Source organism: Phyllostomus hastatus, unplaced genomic scaffold, assembly GCF_019186645.2.
Source record: "Phyllostomus hastatus isolate PE091 unplaced genomic scaffold, TTU_PhHast_1.1 phas_contig_1162, whole genome shotgun sequence".
NCBI classification, from domain to species: domain Eukaryota; kingdom Metazoa; phylum Chordata; class Mammalia; order Chiroptera; family Phyllostomidae; genus Phyllostomus; species Phyllostomus hastatus.
The window spans coordinates 12,721,698-12,744,814 of NW_025333537.1; the positions used below are offsets into that span (position 1 = coordinate 12,721,698).

Sequence of the window (23,117 nt, forward strand, 5' to 3'; positions counted from 1 at the left end):
CCCTGTATGTTGTGACCTGAACTGTGTGCCTCCCCGACCCCCACATCCCCATGCCGCCGCCCGAACACCTCCGGTGACCGCGTTTGGGGCGGAGGCCTTAGGGAGGTAAGGAGGGGTCGGCGAGGTCACGCGGGGTCCCCCCCGAATAGGACACCAGAGCTCCCCCCACACGTGTACGGAAGAGAGGCCGGGCGAGGTCACAGTGAGACGGCGGCCGCGTGAGCGCCCGCGAGAGGCCTCACCAGACAGCGGCCCTGGTGGCGCCTTCACCTCGGACATCCGCCTCCGGGGCCCTGAGAAGGCGCGGCCGCGGCCCCAGCCCCCGCCTGCGGCTTCCTCCGCGGCCCCTGAGCAGCGGGCCGGGCGGGTCTTCTTTCCTGTCTCCTGGCAGGACCCTCGCGGCGGGACTTGGGCCTCGCTCCGTCCCGGCGGGTCGCGTCTTGCGCCCTCTGTTGAACTCCACCTGCGAAGGTGTCTGTCGCCATGGGGTCCCCCTCTGAGGTCCCAGGGGGCGCGGCTCTGGGAAGCCCAGGCCCACCCGCTGCACCGCGCGCGCGTGGCTTTCATCTGCAGGCGGCCGCCGGGCCTCCCGCGCACGCGCTCCGGGCTCCAAGGGCCGTCAGACGCTCAGGAGCGGCTCGGGGGCGTGCGCTGGGCGCATAGGGTCCTTGGGTCTCGGGGTGATCGTGCGCAGTGCGGCCCCAAGTGCAGACGCCAGGCCGCCCCGCCCCCGCTCCCCGCCAGCAGCGCTGCCCCGCGTGTCCCGGACACACGAACGCCCGGACCGTTACGTAAACGTGCGCCGACCACGGTTAAGGAGTGTGTTGTAATTTGTTAGAATAACTAACTTGGGAATATTTATAATTTGGTATTTATTAATTTATGCTTAAAATTAAAATGATCTATAAAAGAGACAAGTATCGTATGAATGCACTCAGATGTGGAAATTAAAACACAAGTGAATAAATGAAACAAAACACGAACAGGCCCGTGGATACAGTGGGCTGACGGGGGCCACAGGGGAAGGGGTGGGGGGGCGGGAGTTGGAAACAATGTTTTAAAACATGAAATTAATTACTTTTAATTAATTATAATTAAAATAATCTATCACTTAAAATTGTATCCATGGTTACGTTTATAATAACCAAATATATAAACACAAATACATTTTACTTATTAATTTTATTAAGTATAATGAAAATTTATCTGTAATCCAAAAAAATTTTTTCTCTGTAATTACGTATAAAACGCAATACACAATACAGCCTTTGACCTAGCCCGTTTAACCTTCAGGAGCGTGTCCCAATGGCAGAAGGAGGGGTGATTAACGAGGTCTGCGTAGAAGGCACGTCCGTCTCGGGGTCGGGGGTGACGGCCAAAGATTTCCAGCAGCGCCGATATCCAGAAGGCACCGGTCAGCTCCGGGGGCGCGGTTTCCGCGCGGCCGCAGCACACGCGGCCTTTAGTAACTGTGTTGAGAGTGACAGGCCTTGATGAAGGGGCCCGGCGCCGCGGCCCGTGGAGCGTGAGCTCCGTGTTGGTGAGGTCTGTGCTTCTGTGCGCAGAAGCCAGAAGTCGTAACAGGGCACGCGGGTGAGTTCGGATGCTGAAGTTATGGGTAGTGTTTATTTTCTGCTTCTTTTTAAAAGATTTCACTTTTTGTGTTTAGAGAGAGGAGAAGGGAAGGAGGAGGAGAGGGAGGGAAACATCCACGGGTGGTCACCTCTCACACGCCCCCCCACCGGGGAGCCGGCCCGCAATGTGGGCACGTGCTCTGACTGGGAATCGAACCCATGACTCTTTGGTTTGCAGGCCAGTGCTCAGTCCACTGGGCCACAGCAGCCAGGGCTATTTTCTTTTTTAAATGTTTGTTTTCACGTGCATCCTTCTGTGGCTTCCAGGTTTCTCCAAAGTGGGCGTGCATTCCGTTTTACAGGTGAACAGCGGTGTTTTAGAGATAACCAAGCAGGGGAAATCATGACCGAGCCCTGACTCCCCCGCCCCTGCAGTGACGGTTTCTCCAGCCCCCGCGGGGCCGGAACCCGAACACGAGTGCTCCCGAGTTTCCGGGACGAACTAGCTGAGGGCGGGGGGCCCAGCGAGGCAGTGATCCCTGGGCAGGGGTTGGGCCACTGTGCCTGTCAGCTGTGAGCGGCCCATGCGGAGGCTGCTCCGTGTGGGGTCCCGCCACTCGGTCGCGGGCGAGCTCAGCGCATTAAGTGCAGACGGTTGGGACGCCGGCTTCCATGCCGAGGGGACCGGGACGCCGAATCAGCCACAGGGGCTCCACGCCGGACCCTCTCGCCCGAGTCTGAAAACCTCCCCCCTGGGAGGGGGCTCTATTTGTCCTGGTGGAAGGAAGGCGGGGGTGGTGAGCCACTTTGGAAAAAGAAAACAGCCCTCTTTCGCTGTGAGCGATTTGTAACTCAGGGCGACTGAGGAACCACGTCTCGGGTCCCTCCCTCGATCGGGACTCGGGAGCGCCAGCCTCCTCTGCGCCTCGCTCCTGCCTCTGGCGGGGTTTCCGCGGCCGAGTGGCAGCAGTGCTCGAAGCTGAGGCTGCGGCTCACCCACGGAGCATCCTTGTGGTTCATCTTTTGCACCCATAACATTTCCCAGAAAAATACAGAAAGGAACACTGTGTGACAGGCTTGGCACGGGCGACGGGCGCTTCCGTGCGGAAACCAGCTATTGAACACCTGGGCGGGAGCCGAGAGTCTTCCATCGCGTTGCCCCGGGTGAGCCCACCCCTCTCCGGTGGTGCTGGGTGGGACGGGAGCCAGGTGCCGGCCACCGAGGCCGCGGCGCCCTGCGCCCCACCGCGCGGGCGAGCGGCGGGCTCTCGGGATTCATCGCGGCCCACGAGGATGTCTTTCCACGGCCCCCCCTGTTCTCGTTACGCTAACAACGGTGGGCTTTTCTGGACCGACCTCGTCCGTGGTGCAGAGTCTCCCCCAGTGTCCAGAAGGCAAAGGCCCTGGCATGGGGTGGGGGCAGGGACGCGGGGGGAAAAGGCGAGACGGAGCCGTGGGAGCCGCCACTTTGCAGGCCCCGCATCCGCGTTTGCAGTGGAAGCCTCCCCACCTTCTCTCTGACACCCGTTCCTCCCATTCGAGTCATGTGGTTTAGGTGGGGACGCCCCTGCCCCCCGCCCCCTGCCCCCCACTCCGGCTCCAGGGCAGACGGAGACTCTGGGGTTAAGGCCCGGGTCTCCCCATCTTGCCGGTGACTCGGGGTGGCCAGCAGGGCTCAGTGAGGGACTGATTTCCGAAAGGTGTCAGGACCCTCTGGGACTGTCACTGCCCTCCCCCGAGATGCTGAACTGGGAGACTCACGAGTTCCCTGTGGCGCCCGGGGGCGCCGCAGGGAAGAGCCCGCCTGGGCGCGAGGTCAGCGAGGCGGACATGGAGCCCGGAGTCTCGGAGAGGAGGGGACCCCGAGTCCAGCCATTCGGGACGTCAGATGTCACTGCCTGTTCAGAGCTAGGGAGTCACCAACTCTGTCCCTCCCCCGGTTCTTCCTGAAGTCCAGTTGAATTTCTAAGAAACGCGATTTGCATTGTTACCTCTGGAACAAACATCAAGGGGACGACTGTCTCTCTGGAGCGGGTAGAAGTGTGACCCCCCCAAGAGGTGTGTGGGACCCGGACCCCAGGGCCCGTGAACGTGACCAAGGGTTGCTACAGATGAGCCCCAGTTAAGATGGAGTCGCAGTTCTCGGGGTGGGGTAGGGCCTCCTCCCAGTGGGTGGCCTGAGCCAAGGGGGGCGGCGTGGACCCAGAGACACCCAGGGAAGGTCGTGCGACTCCGCCACACAGGCGGGAGGGACGTGTCTCTGAGCCAGGGGACAGTCAAGGGCACCAGAGTCGGGGACAAGCACAGAAGGGATTCCCTTCCCACTCGCGCCCCAGGAGGCTGTGCTCCGCTGTCGGCCCCAGAACCTGGGGCCTCCGGGCTCCAGGGGGACCAGCACGGCCGTCTGAGCCCCCTGGTCTGCAGCCACCCGGGCTGGCAGAGCTCGGGAACCCGCACACCCCCCGGAATGCACGCAGCCTCTGTGCCTCTGTCCTGTCCGTGACTTTGGGCCACACGGGCTGGCATCTTCCCCATGCCCCCCCACACCCCCCCCAACTCGGACCCCTGCCAGGTGGAGCACTAGAGGAGGGGTTTTTAGGCCGGCGGGCCTGCCTGTGCCCCAAGTCAGGCTGGAGTCTGCAGCTCTGGCTGCAGCCCCCTCCCCCCTCCTCCCGCCCGCCCCCCTTGGGCTGCCCTGGAGCTGTGCAGGGCCTCCGTGCCCGCTGAGCTGGGGACGTGGCCGTGGGCCTGGGGGGGGGGCAGTCCCTGGCTTACCTGCGCTTCTGCCAGAGCCTGGATGGCCATCGAGGCAGCTGAGGCCCCTGGAGAGGGGGAGCGGCCACACCTGGGCAGTGACGACCAGCAGGGCCCTCAGCTCGGCGGGGAACTTCCCCAGAGGGAGCTGGAGGAGCGGCTCACCCTCACAGTCGGGCTGCGTGGGGTGAAGGGGGCGAGGCGGGTTCACGGGGCCACGTCCCAGGCGGCCCCGAGACCCGCCGGTCCCCGTCACGGCCAGCTGCCCTCAGCCTGCTTATACGTTGACCTGCCCCAGACCTTCCGGCCGGCAGCCGCTGCCACGAGTTCCACTGCGCCCCCCGAGTTCCTGTGCGGAGTCCTGACCCTTCTTACCAGAGGCGACCTCATCTGGAAGCGGGGTCCTTGCAGCTGTGATCGGTTAAGACGAGGCCGCCCCGCACTGGGGCCCGGATGCAACAGGCCTGGCGTCCACGCAGGAGGGGACTCGGACACAGGCTCACACACACAGCACACCAGTGGGACCCGCCGCGAAGGCAGAAGTCGGGGTGAAGGGCTACGGGCCCGGGACCCCGGCAGTCGCTGCGGAGAGGTCGGGGACACAGCCCTGCCTGGGCTACCGGCCTCCAGGGGGGACATCCTGCCTGGGGAAGGAATGCAGGGGCCGGGGGTCGTCGGAGCTCAGGGCCCTGAGAGTCCATGAGAAGCCACGGCCTCCGCCCCTGGGAGGGGGCGCGGACGAGCCGGAATCCCGGGCCTGGGGGGGTCTGGGCTGAGGTCCCAGGTGGGCGGCTCTGGGGCTGGCGGACCCCGGGGGGTGCCAGCAAGGAGGACACGAGCCAGGCGAGAGAAAACAAGCAGCATCACTGGCTTTATTCGCAAAGGCCCTGCTGACACGGCAGCTGGCAAAGGCTCCCGCGTCCCTCCGCCCCGCGGGTCTGGGCCCCGGGTCACGTGACAGGCCGCGGCCCCGCGCGCGCGCTGCGTCCTCTGCACCAGGACGTCCTGCGTTTCCCCGAGTCACGAGTCACGAGGCTGCTCTCTGCCTGCGGGCACGCGCCCGATCCCGCCGCCGTGGGCACGCGCAGATCCCTCCGCCGGCGTCTGTCCCCTCCCCAGACGCTGGGAGACGCGGCCGGGCGGGACTGTGTCCCTGGTTCCGGGAACGCGCACTTTGCGCTCTGGGTCGGGGACGCAGTCTGCGCGAGGACGGGCCGTGGCCGCGCCGGGGACGCCTGTCCTGCCGGGGTGGCGGCGGCAGCAAGCCCACCGTGTGGGGTCGGAGGCCACAGGACTGGAGCCCCTGCGGCCGGGGGCGGGGTTTTCCGGGGAAGACAGACTTCCAGGCTTTTTAGGTGAGACGGGCCACGTGCGGACGCTGACTCGGCCTTTGTTCCGGAACCTGCGCTGTCGTCCTTTATGAGAACTCTGGCGACTCTGCCGTCTCCCACCCCCGCCGAGGGCCGGCGGCTGGCGGGGCCTGGCGTGCTCACGGCTGGGTGTCCAGCGCCCGCAGCACCTCCCGCACACAGTAGGTGCTCCGTGGTCACCCCTCGAACAGACCTGACACTGTTCACACCCGCTCAAGGATTTCACGCCACCGCCTCCTCCTGTGGCATCGTCCTGGGGCCGCACCGATGGCAGGAAGCTCGGGACCAACCTCTCCAGCCCAGCCCACGGTCGCTGTGGCCGCGACACGCCACGGGCCTGGACGCCTGAGCGCGCGGCGGGCGACCCGGAGGAGGGACGGAGCGAGTCCCCTGGCAGCAGGCCCCTGGGAGGCTGGGGACACGCCCGCTATCCAGCAGGGGCTGCGCGGGAGCGTCCGCGGACCCGTGCAGGTCCCGGAGCGGGGGCGCTCACAGCCCAGCACCTGTCCTCGCCGCCTTGCTGCGGAGCGCGGCTCACACGGTGTGGGGGCAGCGTCCGCAACTGACGCCGGCCCCCGGAGGGGTCGGCGTGGGGGGACAAAGCCCGGCCGTCAACGTGCCGGAGGCGGACTCTGCACGCACGGCCCGGAGGTTTACGAGTCCGTGTCCCGCCCTCGAGCTGCGATGCCGTCTGCTCTCGGGCGGGAAGAGGCGACAGTGAACCACCCAGCGGACAAGGGGAGCTCGCGTGGGCGCCGGAGCGGTGGCCTCTGGGGCGTCTCAGGACAGCAGGGGGCGGCTCGGCTGGAGGGCGTGCCGAGGGTCACAGTGTCAGCGGTGGGGCCACACGGGTCCCCCCAGGGGGATTCGGTGACGTGCAGACGGAGCTGGAAGGCGGTGGGACGGTGGGGGGGAGACGCAGTGGCAGAGGGATGGAGGAAGGACCCAGGGGGAGCGGGGCGGGAGCCACAGCTGGCCTCCGGCCCCCCAAACCCCTCCCACCCGGGCGAGGGCTCCACCGTGTCTCTGCCCGGGTGTGGGTGGCCGAGAGCCCTCTGGGCTCCCCCTGGGCCCGTGTCTGCAGGGTTCGCCTCTGGGGGGCGTCGGAGGGGTCCCGGGGCCCTGACCAGAACCGTGCGCTCACAGAGCTCACTCATGAGCTGGCGTCAGGGTCCCTCCCACTCTCAGAGGTCATGACCCTTACACTCTGCCCCCCTGTCAGTGGGGACAGGCTTTCTGCCGACCACCCCTCAGACACCCACAGTCTCGGCTCTCCTCACCCTGCGCAGGCCCCGCGGACAGCACGGGACCTCCATCCCTTCTAGAAAACTGGGGACAAGGGCCGGTCAGTGCTGGTCTCCTTGCGACCACTGTTTACCCAGTGGGGCTTCTCAGTGGCCGTCGCTGGGAGTGACATGAGCAGCCCGTGGAGGGACACAGTGAAAGCGGAACCTGTCCCCACCGCCCGCAGGGGACCACGGGTCTTTGCAGAGGCGGCAGTGGGCACGTGCGGACGGAACCGGCGGGCCTGCCAGGAAAAGCGCTCGGCTCTTCGCCCCTGACTGGACCCCAGGCCCGTCCCCAGTCCCACGGAGCTGTGTGCCCAGCTGCGCAGAGGGACCCGTCCTCCGCCCTGGTGCCTGACCACGGTCAGCCCTCGCCCGCGGCCCCGACAGGCGGGGCCACGGGGACTTGGCAGCGCCCGTCGCTCTGATGGACGGGACGGGGCTGCACTCTCCCGGACGCTCGCCGCAGCTCAGGACTCAACACCCGTCGCCCTCCAGGTCGTAACAACCCTGCCGCACGGGACGGACGCCTCGGTGTCGCCACTGGACGGCGGCATGTCCACAGGACCCGGGCTCCCCGGCCGGGCCAGGCAGTCTCCTGTGGTCCACCCTCCCTGAGGGCACGGTGCCGCCCGCCGCGGACGGAAGGCAGGAAGGCACGGGAGAGCCACCGTCCGCGCCCGCCGGCCTACACGCCGTCCCGGAGCCTGGCCGGGGGGCCGTCCCCGGGGGGCAGGGCCGGGCAGACCCAGTCCTCGCGGTCCTCGCCGCCCGACCCCATGGCATGCATGGCGGGGCCCCTGTCCTCCGAGGGGGTGGCGGTGAAGGTGGTGAACGTCACCCTTTTCCTCTTGGAGGTGGGGGACGTGGGGGGCTCGCCCCTGGGACGGTCCCCGTCCGCGCCGGCGGGCCCCGCGGGTGCAAACAGCTGCCCGCCCAGGCTGTGCTGGGAGCCGGTGCCCAGCAGGAACTTGCTCTCCTCGAGGTCCAGGCCCCCGTCCACGGCAGCCACGCGCTCGCCCGGGGACGAGGGGAAACCAGCGTGGCTCCCCAGCAGCTCCGCCCGGCCGCTCAGGCCCACCCAGTCATGGGGGTGGCTCAGCCCCTCCTGCTCCGGGAGGGGCTCCCGCTTGCGCCGGTACTTCAAGGCGAAGGCCACGCAGTTGGACAGGAAGACCAGGATGGCCAGGCAGAAGACGCCCAGCAGCGCGTACATGCCGATCTCCAGGTCGCTCAGCCCCCGGGAGGCCTGCGGGAGGCCGCTCTCCTCCCCATCCCCACGGCTTCCGGGGACGCCCGCCTGCGTGGGGACACGGGCGCGGCTGGGGGGCACGGGCTGCCGGCCGCCGAGGCCGTCGGAGAGGCCCTCCTGCCCGGGCTTCCTCGGGAAGCTGGACCTCTCTGTCGTGGCCCGCCCCCCGCCCATGGTGCCCACGGAGGGGCTGCCGAGGGACGGGCCCTCGCGGCCGCCCCACTCCTGCGAGGGCCGGCGGGGCCTCCCGTCCCTGCCATCGCCGCCGGGGCGCCCGTCCGCGCCCGCGTGTCCGCTGTCACTGGCGTTGGGGCTGGCGTCGCTCTGGCTGAACCTCACCCGGATGGGGGCGGTCCCCGCGGCCAGCACGCTCTTCCGCTGGGACTTCTGGCAGGACTCGCTGATGAGCATGTCCACCCTCACCAGTGCGCCCTGCCCCTCGGACTCCGCAGCGGCCACGACGGGCCACCCAGAGCTGGGGTCCCGGCGGATGGACACCACCTTCTCGTCCAAGGAGGTGGCCACCAAGGCGAAGTCCTTCCCGTCGTAAATGTCCAAGGGGGTGACCGCGCCGTCGCTGAACTGCACCCAGCAGCTGAGGGCCGCCTCCTGCGGAGGGAAGGGGCCGTCAGCCAGGCCCCACCCAAGCGGGCGACACCTGGTCTCGGGGTCGGGCCTGACGAGGACGGGGCTCTTGGGCCATGCGGACGTGCGAGGGAGCGGCCCGCAGGGCGTGAAGGGGAAGCAACCCCCGCGCAGGCTGGAACCGAAAGAGAGCGGCCTGGAGACGGCGCCCCGTGCTCGGGAGGGGTCAGCCCCGGGGGTCGTGAGCCGCTCGGGCCGAGGGGCTGAGAGGAGGGGGCCCGGGGCCAAGTCCGCACAGCGACAGACCCCACGTCCCCAGATGTGACCGATTGTCAGTGGGACCCCTGCCGCGTCACCCACGGGCGTGCGAGACGGTCAGCGTCACGGTTAAGCTGTGGTGACCCCAGGCCTCCGTCCACGCCCCCACCCAGAGCAGCGCCCCAGGTCCGGAGCAGGACGCCCCGCGCACAGGCGTCGGGGGCCGGGCTCTGTGTGGGGGAGAGTGTCCCCATGCAGGCACAGCCTGGGCTTGGGGACTGTGACCGAAACCAGCCAGAGAGGGACCCTGCACACTCCCTGCAGGCTGTCTCCCCCCCCCGCCCCCCGCCTGGGGGAGACAGGGAGCCCCGCCTCCCGGACTGGGACCCCCCGGACCCAGCCCTCTGGCCGGGCCGTACCTGCTGGGGCCTCTGCAGGAGCTCCTGGGCCATGGCGGTGGCGAAGATGGCCCTGTTGCTCCCAGGGCTGAGCTGCAAGGACAGCGTCAGCCCCGAGACCAGCTGCACCCCGAGGTCGGTGATGGTCACCTTCTCGTCCAGCACGGTGATGGTCTTTTCGGCCAGGATAGCATCCGACAGCGGGGACAGGACCTGAAACGGGACGGCGTGGCAGGGGAACGCCGTCTGGGCCCCGGGAGTCACTCCCGTCGCGTCCGGGAGGCCCGGGCTGGGGGACAGAGCCGGGGCAGACCGAGCCGGGTATCTCTGGGGTCTTCTTCCGACAGCGGGGTCTCGCCTGTGGGGACTCACTGCGTTTGTTAAATCGCAGCAAGACGGGGTCCAGGGCGGGACTGGGCTGCGGGAGGGGAGCCTGCCCCCCCAGCTCCGGGAGCAGGAGCAGCCCCCTCCCTCCCTTTGGCACTGACAGCGTGCTCTGCCAGCCAGCGGTGAGACTCTGTGTAAAACCACTCACTCCACTTGCTCGCGCCGTTCCCAACCTCACAGCACCGAGAGCTGCGGTGTCCCGCGCAGGCGCGGCAGACACTGAGGCCTTCCCACCCCGCCCCCGACAGCCAGCCGACCCCAGAGGGAGAGGCCGCAGGGTCCGAGTGCCGCCTCAGTGTGCACGGGGTCCCGCTCCCCACCGCGGGACCCACGGAGCTGCGATGTGCAACCTGCGTCCTCACGAGGGTCCCCGGGCGAGACCCCAGCCCTCCTCCTGCCGTGGACAGCGTGTCCTCCTGGGGACGGAGCTCCGGGGCTGGCAGGGCCCCTGCGACCCGCCCCCACTCGGCCCCCCGCCCCGCGCCAGTGACGAAGCCCCGCCCCCAGCCCACCTATGACACAGGCTCCGCCTTCCGCCCGCCCGCTGCCCAGGCACTTGCTGCCCTTTGCCAGGCGCTGGCGACGTTTCTGAGGCTGTCGGCCAGGGCGGCCTCGTTATCACGGCTCCGGGGCCTCTGCAGGTGCCACCCCGGGGTTCCCAGTCTGAGCCCCCTTTGAGGTTCATCACACCGAACGGCAAGGGCACGCGACACGAGTCCACAGGAGACGGCGGACACGCGCGTGCGAAACCCAGGGGGATCGGGAGGGATCCCCGGGATCCCCAGGAGAAAGGGAAGAAGCGAGGGGCGCGGGAACAGGCGACCCACCAGGACGTGCCCCACGCTGCACGCCCGGGAAGCCGGCCCCGCCCCCGCCGCATCGTCTCTGGGCACCGAACTGCGCTCAGAGCGCCCGGCCCTGGCCAGGCCCGCACCGCGCGGCGGCTCCAGGCGTCAGCCCTGTGCGTGCGTCAGTGGGTGGGGAGAGGGGGGGGGCCGCCGGCCGGCCCAGGGCAGGCCCGCTCGCTGGGACACGAGGGGCCCTCTCGGGGAGCCTCACGGCCGCCCTCCGGGACCGGGGGCGGCCCGCGCCTGCCTGTGCGGGCGCCTCACCTGGACGGTGGTCATCCCGAGCTCCCGGCCAACCAGCACTTGCCCCCCGTGCAGCTGGGCGACCCGCGGCTCCTCCACCTGCATGGAGTCCTTCACCAGCTCCGTGACGTCCACCTGCCAGTCGGGGCCCAGCAGGTGGGCCAGGTGAGCCCCGGGCTCGGCGGACTCGGCCACGAACTGCGCCAGCACGCGCACCATGGCGCGCTGGTACTGCAGGGCGCAGCCCCGCGCCCGCCGCTCCGCGTCCTCCTCCTCCTCCTCGCTGTCCGGAGCCGGCCTGCGGAGGGTCAGCAGGTTAGCAGGGCCCGCTCCTCGGGCCGAGGGTGTGGGCGGGGCTTGTGGGGGCGGGGCTGCGTGTGAGGGGCGGGGCTTGTGGGGGCGGGGCTGCTGTGGGCTCAGACCGCGGGACGGTGGGCGTGGCGAGAATACTGAAGGGCTGGGGTCCAGACGCAGGTCTGCAGTGCCCCCCCCCCGCCCCGTGAGCCCCGCCGCCCGGCTGCCCCTCTGGGGAATCCGCTCTCCCGGACTGTGGGCCGGGCCCAGCGGCTTTCCTCCGACGCGAGAGCGGAGCAGAGGGGACGCAATGCCGCTGGCAGGTGAGGGTCAGCGGGGGGGGGCGCCCCTCGCCGGGGATCTGTCCCTGTCTGGTCTCTCGCTCGCTCTGAGGGAGCAGGGGCCATGCTGGGAGCGACCCCCTGGACGGACCCGCGCGACCAGATCCTGAGCGAGGCCACAGCCAGTGAGGAACTGGGGGGTCCAGTTTCAACCTCCTGGGGGGGGGCTGAGGCCTGCCGACGACCACAGGAGCCCCTCTGCGTGAGCCCCAGCTCGGCCGGCCCGGACCCGGATCCACAGGAACTGTGGGGCGGCACGGAGCTCCGGGGCAAGTCCCCGGCTGCTGGGGCGGCAGACACCGGGTGCCCAGGGCCTGTGCAGGGCTGGCGGGGCCCCAGGCCTGAGGACAGGCGGGCACACACGACCTCCGGGGAGGGGGGAGGGGGCGATGCACGTGGGCGGTGACGTTGGAGGCATGGGGACAGGCGCTGGCCGTCCCTTCAGCATCTGCTGCTGTCTCTGTGGTGGACACCGTGGCAGCATCTCGGGCTCAGCGACTCCCTGGGAGTCCCCGGGCAGTTCCTGCCTCAGCCACAGCCACACGCACTCCCAGCCCCGTCCCCCAGCGCCGCCCCCCAGCCCCAGGGGTTAAGAGAGGGACCTTTGCTTCAAGCGTCACAAGGCACCCACGCCTTTGTCCTTGAGGCCACCCTCCCCTGCTGACACAGGGTGGACGTTTAAGGGAAGGACTAGGAAACCGGCCTCTCAGAGGACTCCCCCCTCCACCTCGCACAGGACTCGGGCTTCCGACGGGCCTGACAGACGCACCCACCTGCCGCTGGGGACGACGGGCACCCTCCAGCCCTTGACCTGGTTGAGCTCGGCGTCCGAGACCTCGATGTGCAGCGGCAGCCGGGGCGCCCACACCGTCATCTCCAGGGCCCCGCTGAGGTGCTGGTAGCTGAAGGTCACCACCACGTCCACCTTGCCCTTCATCTCTTTCCCGTTGACGAAGACGTAGTCGCAGCGGTCGGACACCTGCACAGAGAGATGGGCAGGCGCTCCCCTCGGGTCCCACGGCTCAGGGACGGGGGAGGGCGGCGCCCCGGCCGGCCCCGGGATGACGGCTGGGGGAAGCTGTCCCCTGAGCTCCAGGACTGAGAGAGTGGGGGCATGCCGAGACACGGGTGGGTGGGTGGGTGGGGAGCAGTGCGTGTGGCCCCGGGGGATGAGAGAGCAGGGGGGGGCTGCGAGGGGGAGCCCGTGGGGAACCCCCAGGCTGTGCCGGCATTGTTAACGGCAGGTCACCGACGATCTGCAGGCCAGGCAGCCAAGGGCACGGCGGGCCCCTCGCTGAAGCCTGGGGGACGGATGGGCTGTCCCCCCGCCCCGCGCCTGCAGCACAGGGGCGGGACCGGCCCGGGTGACCTCCTCACACCAGGGCCTGGCCTCGCCGTCCTCACCCCTGGGCTCCTCTCGCCCTTCTGATTCTGCCTCAGGCTGAACTGTCACAGGTGGGGGGAGTGTGGGGGGTGGGCGCGGTGGAGGGATTACTGCTGAGCTCCCGGGGTGGGGGGGCAGATCTTCCCAAGGGCCCTGGGGCATTTCCGCCCTGGACCCCTCCTCACCAAGCCCCTGCCAGGTGGCCAGGCCGGGCTTGGCTCCAGGGAGCCCACGGCTGAGCTGCCCCTCCCCGCTGGGAGGACACCCTAGTGCCCGAGGGCGGCCGGACAGGCACCCAGCACACCCAGGGCAGGAGACAGCAAGAGCTGGAGCTGGCAAGCGGAACGCCCCCTCCGTCCCCTGCTCACCGCGTGCACTCGAGGTGACCCGCAGCAACACGGGGTCTGGGGAGCTGGCAGGCACAGTCTGCCCGCCTCGGCCAAATGTGCCTAGGGGTCCACGCTGGCGGGTTTGTGGATGCCCACTCTGCCACCCAGAGGGGGGAGGAGCGGCCCATCACAGCTCCCAGCACCCCCCACCCCCGCAACAATCACGGCGCCACAGCTAGGGCCTCCGATTCCGCTGCGCACAGCCGGCACTGGCGAGGATCTAATGCTGCTTCTCTTTTTCTGCCGAAATGCTCTGTGAGTATTAATCTTACTTAAGTATCACCGACATTCGTGGGAAATGTACACTTTTCTCTCGTTTTTCTCTCCCCCCATTTTTTTTAAGCGCTAGAGCTAAGAGTATTAAAATTCTGCCCACCCACCCTCCCGTTTAAATTTGGCCTGAAGCAATGTCTGCCCCCGTTTCCCCGACGAGGCATCGCCTCCTCGGGGTTGGTTTTATCCCGGACTGAATGGCAAGGGACGCTGGCGACCGCGGGGACGGAAGAGCGGTGGCCGTGGGTACTGAGTGTGGCGTCAGGCCCCGCCCCCCACCTGGCTCCCCTGCGTCCCCGCGGAGAGCCGTTTCCTAGGTGACAGGCAGGTGTCCGGGTGCCGTCAGGGGAGACAGCTCTACCTACCTTGGGGACAGCTTCTCGCTTTTCCGTCAAAAGACAACTTTTAAACGACTAGGTGGAGGAGGTAGGTCTGCGGCGGCCCGAAGCCCCGCGTGAACCCTCCTGTCCGAGAGCGCGTGGGCCAACCCGGCCTCGCCGGCGCCCTGCCACCTCTGACGCCACCTCTGACGCCGCCGCGCGGGGCGAGAGTGAAGGCCGGCCGTGGGCAGCGCTCCGGTCGCCGCGAGGCCACGAGCCTGTTCTGCGCCGCAGGGGAGGCCTGCGGTGCGACGCCACCCGCTGTGGCGGGATGGAGGGTGGGGGGATGGAGGACACGGGTTCCTGCATTGCCCCCGCCGAACCCCCACCAGGACTCGCGGGCGGCAGAGGGGACGACGGGGCGGAAGCAGGCGTCACCGTTTTCTCGAGTCCCCACAGGGACCGCTGGAAGCTGGCGCAGCGAGATTGCGCAGGAACACGCACTGTGAGGCGGCTCAGGAAGTCGCTCCGCAAAACTCTGTTATTCTCACGTTTTGGGACATTTGCAGTGTTTCCTTCTCTTTCCAACTCGTGATTTGTTGTTGCTTTCTTTCCTCAGTCTCCACGAACACTCAGGATTTCTGTGCGTGATTCTGCGTGTGTGTCCTGAGACACGCGTCCCCAGCCCGGGTTCCTGCAGAGTCCCAGGGGCCAGGAGGACGCCGTGGCCCACCGCGCAAGTCCCCACCTCCGGAGCAGCAGGCGCGGTGCTCCCGGCCCCGGCCCGCCCCGGCCACCCACGGCAGGACCGCTCCCGGCCCGCGCAGGCATCCCACACCCGAGACGCGGAGGTCTGTGTGCTCGGGGTCACGTGCATCTTCCGCTCAGTGGGTGTGTGACCAGGAGGTCCGCATCCAGACGCTGCCACCCCCGAAGCTGCCGGCTCCCTCTCCTCCCCACCCCGCCTGTCGGCACTGTTGTCCTGGCCACGCACTCCGCAGAGAAGACACCACCCAGCATGTCCCCTCCTGGGCCCCACCGTCCTTTCTGCCAAGAAGGGCTTCATGGGTGGACCCTGGGTTTATCTGCTCTCCCGTGGCTGGGCCCGCGGGTCGCTTCCAGCTCTTGGGGCACACGCAGGAAGCCACCGTGCACGGTCGTGGTGGTCACGTTTGAGGAAGTGGGCCCTCGGGTCTCTCGGGGTGGAGCCGCCCGGTCTTTAAAGAGGCATGCCCCCTCCCCCTGCACTGGGAAGGTCTCTGCCCCTTCCCCCGGGACAGCCAGCTGGGCGCCCTGGCGGAGGAGGACCTCGGTGAGGCTGTTACTGTAATTTTGTTTCCTCGCCTCGCAGGAGGAAGACTTGGAGAAAACGGAGTGCGCGCCTTGGCGGTGAGGCACACGCCGCCGACACGTTTATTAACCACACCCGCGTCCCTCTGCGCCTGTGCTGACGGCGACAGTGCGGACGACTCCGACACCGCAGAAGTGTTCCCGGAGGTGGGGGCGCCACGCACGCGGGTGCCTGACAAGTCTGTGCCCGCTCTGGCACACCCTCTGGGGCGCTGTCTCCTCCGAGAAACTGGCCGGGGGCGGACAGGCGGTCTGGAAAGCCCCCGCTCGCACCCTTTCCGAACGCAACCTGGGTGATGCCCCTGGAAGGCCCGGTCCTCCTAGCTCCAGGCCGGCTGACCTTTCCAGGATAAAGTCATTTCTTCGATTTCCATCCGGCGGGGACGGCCATCAGTGATGCAGGACAAAGCTGCGTCTGGGGGAGTGGCGAAGGCGCGCTGCTAGGAACACCCGTAACTGCCGAGGACCAGCGGTGCGGACCCCAGCGAGCGCGCACGCCACCCTCTGCGGAGCGCTGGACGCGGTCTGCCGCCGGCCAGAAAGCCCCCTCGCAGCGCCACCAGCGCGCTCCCGGGGTCCCTGCGCACTTCCACGTGTAGGGGCAGCTCATCCCCGGGGGCCAGGCCACGGGTGGCCCACCGTGCGTGCCCCGCGCGTGCCTCTGAGAGAGCGTGGAGCTCGGGCATCGCCGGCTGCTGCTCCACACGCACGAGCACGAAAGTGCGTGCGCGCACTCTCCCGAGCGCCAGTGCGTGCAGACGAGCACGAGGGACCCATCCACGCGGAGCGCGGAGCGAGCTCCCCAGGGCAGCGCCTCCTCCTGCTGAGTTTGGGGCTGAAGGCGTCCGTTTGCGGAGAAAGCAAGCCCCCGCATGCAAGGTCCCCTAAGAAACTGCTGGTCACTACTAGTGTCACAGCGCCCAGCCCACTCAGCATGTTTACCGGAAGGCGAGAAACCACGACGGAATAATCAGCAAGCAGAGCCCGAGACTCCATGCTTCACGGACACCGGCTCCGTGTTTCTGAGTCTCAGGGGCGTCCCCGGACCCCAGGGACTCCTCCTAATTAGTTCCCGCTGAAGGCACGCACTCCGGCTCTTGGAAACTTAAAAGCAAATGCTTTCTTAATATTTCCAAGCTGCTGCAGGAGGACAAATACTGAGAACTTGGCCAGGCCGCACTCCCGCGGTTCAGAGGCCGGAGTGCCCTGTAACCGCCGAGCCCTGTAGCCGCCGAGATTCATCCGCACGAAGCGATCGCCCTGCGCGGCTGACAAAGGAGTTCCACCTTCGATGCCGCTTTTGGTGTGGGCAGCGAGCCGTATGCAAAGCGTTTTTAAAGGCGAGAAAAGCTGTGCAATCCATTGTTCTAAAGAGGAAAAGAATTTCCTTTCCATATGTTTACCAGGAATGTTCGTGAAACAACAGGGAAAGGTATGCACATATATGCTTGTATAGGTGTCCATGTGCAATACATTACACACAAAACATATAATTACGTGCTGTAAATCACACATGTAGAATTGTGCAATATGTAACCATAATATAAGCGTACAGTCCACAATCATAATTAGGCAGTGTTGTCATCCATCCTACAGGGATGCATCCTAAATTCCTAAATCCCCCGGGCGGGGGCGCTGACGACCCTCAGACTCCGCCCCCTCCCCGGCGCCAGCCCTGCGTCTGGCCACCACTGCAGGGAGAACGCGGCCCTGGTCCGGACAGCGCTGGATGGACCTCCAGAGCTCGCCCGGCGCGTGTGACCCGAACGCTCACGCGTCCTCGATGACCCCCCCGGGGCACCCGTGCACACCGGCCTTTGAGAGGATGCTCGGGGCTCGCAGGCAGCCGGTGCCGCTCAGCCCTGGAGGAGGGGTCCCCCCGCCCCGTGCAGTGAGCCCCGGCTCCCGGAAGGCGTGCGCTCGCCTGCGTCTGGGTCTGGCCACGCCTCTCTTTGCCCCCACCCACCCCGTTCGTCCTCCACGGGCTTTTCTCCCAATAAATGGCTTAACGGTGCAATTCTGTCCTGGTGTCGGCGTCAGGAAGACCTGACCAGGCAGGTGGCGTGGCGCCAGTGCTGTGTCGCTTCCCTGCCCAGACGGAGGTGGCCCCTCTGTCTCCACGTGGGCACAGGCCTCAGGCCTCCGCGTATAACCCCTCCCCCCGCACTGCCCAGTGAGCTCAGCGGTGGGCGTACGGTGCGGGCGCCCAGTGACAGCTATGCCCGAGACAGCTGGGGAGCCGTGGGCACGCAGGCGCGCCCTCTCCCCTGGGGCTCTGAAGCCGGCTGAGCACGAACCCGGAGCTGCTGGGGACCGGCTCCACCCCCTCACGGGGGAGCCTGCCCCAGACGGCGGCTGGCACACAGGGGAGCAGAGCCAAGGTGTGGAGACAGATCCATGGGGAACTCTTCCAGCCCCTGGAGACAGCCGTACCTGAAGCTCACAGGATTTTGAAGTTACAGGAGCCAATGAAGTATTTTTACGGGCACGTGTGTGAACAAGTTGGAGCTGGGTTCTTGTCACTTGCAAAGGCTCGAGTCCTGAAAACCCGAATTATGGACACCACGACCCCATGTGACTGGGCGTCCCCGCCCAGCTCTGGGGTGCCCGCTGTCCTCAAGGACAAGGCGCCGTGGCCAGGTGGTTCACGGCTGTCCTTCCGCCCCCTCCCCTTGTGACTCTTCCTCCTCCTGGTGTCGGTGTCGTCAGCTCGCCGTGAGGCCTGCCGGGCCCGGTCAGGGCCGGGATGATGCAGAGCCCTGGCCCCGGGCCAGCACCATTCCAAGGACCCCGTGTACCTGATCGAAGGGCCCCCCAGATGACGCCCACCACTGTGACCCCGGCAGACAGCCGACGCTCCAGGTGGACGCCCTGTCCGCTGCCGCCAGCAGGCCCTGGGCGGCGCCCGCTCCGTCTCGGGGGTCCACCTCCAGGGCCCACACTCCTCGCCATCACCATCAGGCCATACCATGTGTGGGCTGTGCTGCCGGACTTCTCCAGGCCGCTTCCCAGGGGCTGGGGGGGACCTTGGGACCCAGCGGGTGAGCACGGGCTGCTGGCGGCCTGCGGCCTGCCGTTTGTGACAGGCGTGCTGGGTTCGAGTGCCAGCACCGCCATGGGTGTGGGCACTTGAGCGGAGATCAAGACAGTGCTTCTCACGGCTGTCCCGCTTCTTCCTGGAGAGACCTCCTCCTGCCTCGGGCACCCCTCTTGGGCTGGGCCCACAGCACCCGGCCACGGCATGCGCCCCAACTCATGCTGGCCCTACAGAGCCCCACTGGGATGTTCCGTCTCCACCTCAAGTCCGTGAAGAGTGGCCGTGGCTACGTGATGCCTTCCGCACAACAGGCAACAAGTGGCAGGTTCTGGGAATGCTTTGCTTTCCTGATCTCATCTATACCCCTTCCTGCTTCCTTCCTTCCTTTCCCTGTGTGGACTGTGAACCTGTGGCTGGAGGTGTGGCAGCCATGTTGCAACCATGAGGCAACAGACAGGAGCAAGAGAATCGACCTGCTGCAGACGATGCTGCGAAAACCCAGGCAGCGCCTGGCGGGCTGTCACTGCTGCGCGGCTACAGCAGGGCTGGACCCCCGCCACAGTCACAGCCGGTGACAGGGTGGTGTCTCACCCACCTGTCAGCCGGGGTTCCAGCAGCCCACCCTCCCCTCCCGACCTGCTGCGGGGGCACAGGGTCCTGCACCAGCGGCTGGGAAGACGCCACCAGCCCCAGCAAACACACTAGGTCCGGGGCCCTCGGGCCAGGCCCCTCCCCACCGGGCTGTTCTGCATCCTCTTCCATGGATGTAGCAGCAGGACAAGTAGGTGGGGGGCCTGGGGGCTCAGGGACCCCCCACAGCTGGCTGCACCTGCATGTAGATGCGGGGAGGGTCTGTGGGGATGGGGGAGGGGCAGACTTGCCTTGATCACGTCTTCGTCCGACGACCTGCACTCCACCGACTGCGGCAGGGCCGCCACGGCACCGTCCTCCTCCACAGACACCACCTTCACCGGGACGGCCACCGCCCTCCCCGTGAGGACGGCCGTGTTCAGGATGTCCGCCTCCTGCAAGACCAAGCACAGCCACCATCACGTCCCCCCGGGGCTCGGCCGCCTCCCCAGCCTCCCCGAGTGCCACCTGGCCCCTCACGCTGGCTCAGCCAGCCACTGCTGGCACCAGCCCCGGGGTCACGGTGGTCGAGGGGAGACGCATGAGCTATAACCCATCACCAGCGTCACACCCGACAAGCCTGGCTAGCAGCGCTCTCCATGTGGGTCACAGAGAGGCCACACGGCCCCTGGGTCTGCGTGCCCGTCTGGCCGGCAGGTCTGAGCTCCCACAGAGCGAGTCCGACATGACGTCCCGCTGCTGGCTGGGGAGTGAGGGCCACACAAGGGGCTCAGGCGAGCTCCCCGTGGGGCGTGTGAGGGGCGCACAGCCCGAGACCCTCCCTGTCTGTACTCTCCCGGCTTTCTTCCACTTCCTGCACCTTCCCGATGGCTTTCGGGTCCAGGCCCCCTGGAGCTGGGTCTGCCCCTTCTCACCAGGACCCAGAGGTGCCCAGCCACGCCCACTGGTCCCACGAGTGGGTGCATGAACACAGACCCACCCGAGAAGCAACCGCAGCCCACTCTGCTGTCCCCTGGCCCTCCAGCCCTGGACACTGTAACCTGGATGTTCTTCTTGGCCTCACCTGGCCCCCCCAGACCTTGGGCTCTGGCCTCACGCCGCCCCACCCCGGTCCCTCTTCAGTTCCGGTCACAGAGGCCCCACTGGGGTCCCCGGGCCCGTTTTTCAGATGAGAGCACCGCGCCCCAGGACCCAGACCTGGGTCTCGCCTGCAGGGCTGTCCCCTCCAACCACAGGGCCGGGGGCCCCGTGTGACCCACGCTTGTGACAGGACTCCAAGTGCCAGCCTGCAGCATCCACGGTTCCAGTCCCGCTCACCCCACGCCCACGCGGGCCCAGCGAGTGTCTGGCTGGTCCCCGGTGAGCCTCCACCACACGCTGGGCAGAGGCCGGCGCCGCGGGGCGGCCGCCCTGTGTGCCGTGGGAGCAGGGCCCGAGGCCCTCCCGGCGGACCGCCTGTGCACCGCGGCTCCAGGAAGGAGTTTCTCGCCCTCCCGTCACCGCGCCGTCCCCCTCGAGCTGGCTGTGTAGCCCCGAGTGCGACCTCGCTCTCCCCGAGGGGCTGGGCCCAGGACCCGCGCAGCAGGTGCAGCCCGTGGCCGTGGCGACACGCGTGTTCTCACGGCTTCCATCCCGACAGCCGGAGTGCGGCTCGGAAGGTGCCGGGTTTCACAGAGCCCGCCCGCCTTCTCCCGTCTGAGGGCCCCGCGGCCCCGGCAGCGGTTTTAACTTTTTCTCCTCTGCGGGCTTCCAAGGGGACTCTGTTCTCTTCGGGGCACAGACGCAGCGAGAGGAAAAAGGCGATGTCGGGATGTGGGGCCGCTTCCCGCAGCGTCTGGGGGCAAAGGTCACGCGTGGTCCCCGACTGGGGAGCCAGGGTGGCGGCTGAGAGGAGCTCCCGACGGTCTGGGAAGAAGGGCGAGCCTGCTGTTTCCTGCTCCGGCCCCGCCTGTCCCCGGCCCCGCCTGTCCCCGGCCCCGCCTGTCCCCGGCCCCAGGGAAGGGCCCGGGCAGCCCTCACCCTGCTGCGCCTGCCTACAGCAGAGTGAGAGCCCCGGCCCCGTGCTGCTCCGGGAGGGGGGGGCACTGGCCGGGTTCGCAGGTTCCTGGTGTTTCAAGAGAGGCTGAGAGTCGGTATTTTTTAGGTGAAATCCCGTGATCTGTACCTGCGGCGCGGTCACCTTCCGTGAGAACCACGGGGGCACCTGCGTGGGACGCACCCACGGCTGCTCTGACCTGCAGGCCCCCATCTGATCTGTGGCCTCGGCCCTGGCAGAAAGCCGCCTCCCAAGGTGAGGCCCCTTCGGAGAAAACGGTGGGGCGGGGTGGGGAGCCTCTCAACTCTTGCCTCCTTGTCCACCTCTCCAGCGAGGTGAGCGACCCTCCAGGGCCCCAGGCCCTCTCCGCAGCCACCCCGGCCCCCGCCGCCTGGGCGCGGGGCCACCTGAGGAAATCTCCCGGAGCCACGAAGCCCCGCCGTGGCTCCGCACAACTAATTTCCAATCTTGTTTAGCGTTGCGTTGCAGAATTAGAAAGTTAAGTGACAGCTGTTTAATTAACTCCTTAAGCTGATTAGACAGCATTACAGAAATTCCCTGAAGGAGGAATTAATCGCCACGGGGCGATAAATCGCCTAAGGCCATGTTTGTTTCCTAAATTTATTATTCATTGTCACTTTTTAAATGCGGTGAGCGGCTGAACCCGCTCACCCAGCGGCCCCGACGCCCTCGAGGATGTGGCCCAAGACTGACTTTTACGGACTCCACCCACTGCCAGGGAGGCTCCCACGGACAGGCGCACCCCCGTCTCCCACGTGCTCGGCACGGGCGCCAGACAGAGGGACACCGTGCCCCAGTCCCGCGTGCTTCAGGGGAGGGCGTGGGTCACCCACGGGCAGTGTCTCCCGCGGGGCACGTGCCGCCAAGGAGGCTCTGGAAACCCTGCTGTCCCGCCCCGGGACGGGGCGATGGCTTTCGGCAGGGCCGGGAGCGAGCCCGTGAAACCCGCCGACCCCAGTGTGTGGAAGGAGCTCGGACACACATGCATGTCCGTGTGACTCGGGCGAGGAGGCCGGAACCAGACACTGACCCACCGGAGTTTGTTTGCCTGATTAAGTCCCTGTATTTCCAAGGGTCAGTGGGTTCAAATAAAAAAACAGTAAAGCATACATTTTAGGAATCAAAACCTGGCCCGTCGCTGCGATGGACGTCCCAAACACGCAGGGAGAGAGAGAACCACCCGGAACGTGGAAGTGTCCCCTGACTTTGAGCCCACGCCGTGCCCCGGGGGCCGCGCCAACCAGGCTGCTCTCCTGGCCCGGCACCAGGTACGTGCACACACACAGGTTCGAAATGTGGCTTCTGGGAAACCTGTGACAACATGCGCCTTGGGAGTCGGATTGTGGAGAAGCATCCGTACAACGACGGCAGAAGAGAGAAGGAACACACTCCCAGCCTCGTCCCGGCCGAGCCAGGGGGCGCCCTGAGGTGGTCAGGGGTGGAAGTCCCAGTAAGGGAGTGGGAATCGGGCTGCCGGTCGCTTGCAGCTCGGCGGGGGCTCCCGCCTGTGGAGGCCAAGGAGCTCCATGAGAACACACGACCGGCCTCAGAGCAACGGTGCTCCTGGAAGCGACGGACGCCCAGGGGCTCCGACCGCGCCGGCCGGCACCCAGAGGGTAACTCTGCATGCGGCTTTGGCTCCCAAGCCTGCGCCCCGAAACACCCACATGTCCCCGTCACTCTGGGCCTCCTCATTGTCTGCGGGGAGATTCGATTCCAACCCTCGTAGAGGCGAGCTTGATGCGAAGTAAATTAGGTTCCTTAATGGGGTTTTATTTAGCGTGAGCGAGAGTGTGAAACGTCAATATCAGATAGATTATTGCTGCCTGACTTCTGCGCGGGTTCAGCCAACGCCGGCCGAGTGCCCCTGAGACGACGACTTCTCGCACGGCCTGCTGCCCGTGGGCGTGGACTGACCGCCGGAACCTTCTCCGGTCGGCCGATCGGGCTTCGCTGAGCGCACAGAGCAGGTGCCCGGCCAGGCCTCCGTCTGGAGTCGGAGCCCCCAGCCAGCGGCCAGGTGCCGGCAGGCCCTCTGTTCACAGCCGCTCCTCCCGCGAGGACGGGGACCCCTGTGCGCAGCGCACAGCCAGCCGCTGACCACCGGGCAGAGGAGAGACGTTCCTC

At 67.3% G+C, this 23,117-nt stretch overlaps 1 protein-coding gene across 1 annotated transcript in view; it reads right to left on the reverse strand.

Moving 5' to 3' along the window:
• Positions 1-7,672: 7,672 nt before the first annotated feature.
• TMEM132D (transmembrane protein 132D) overlaps positions 7,673-23,117 on the reverse strand; it is a 111,707-nt gene continuing 96,262 nt past the window's right edge. Inside the window, exons 5-9 of the mRNA XM_045841130.1 lie at positions 19,225-19,368; positions 12,364-12,569; positions 10,977-11,253; positions 9,499-9,690; positions 7,673-8,845 (exon numbers count right to left, since the gene is read on the reverse strand). Of these exons, the coding sequence (XP_045697086.1) occupies positions 7,673-8,845; positions 9,499-9,690; positions 10,977-11,253; positions 12,364-12,569; positions 19,225-19,368 (1,992 nt within the window). The remainder of the gene's footprint in view (positions 8,846-9,498; positions 9,691-10,976; positions 11,254-12,363; positions 12,570-19,224; positions 19,369-23,117) is intronic.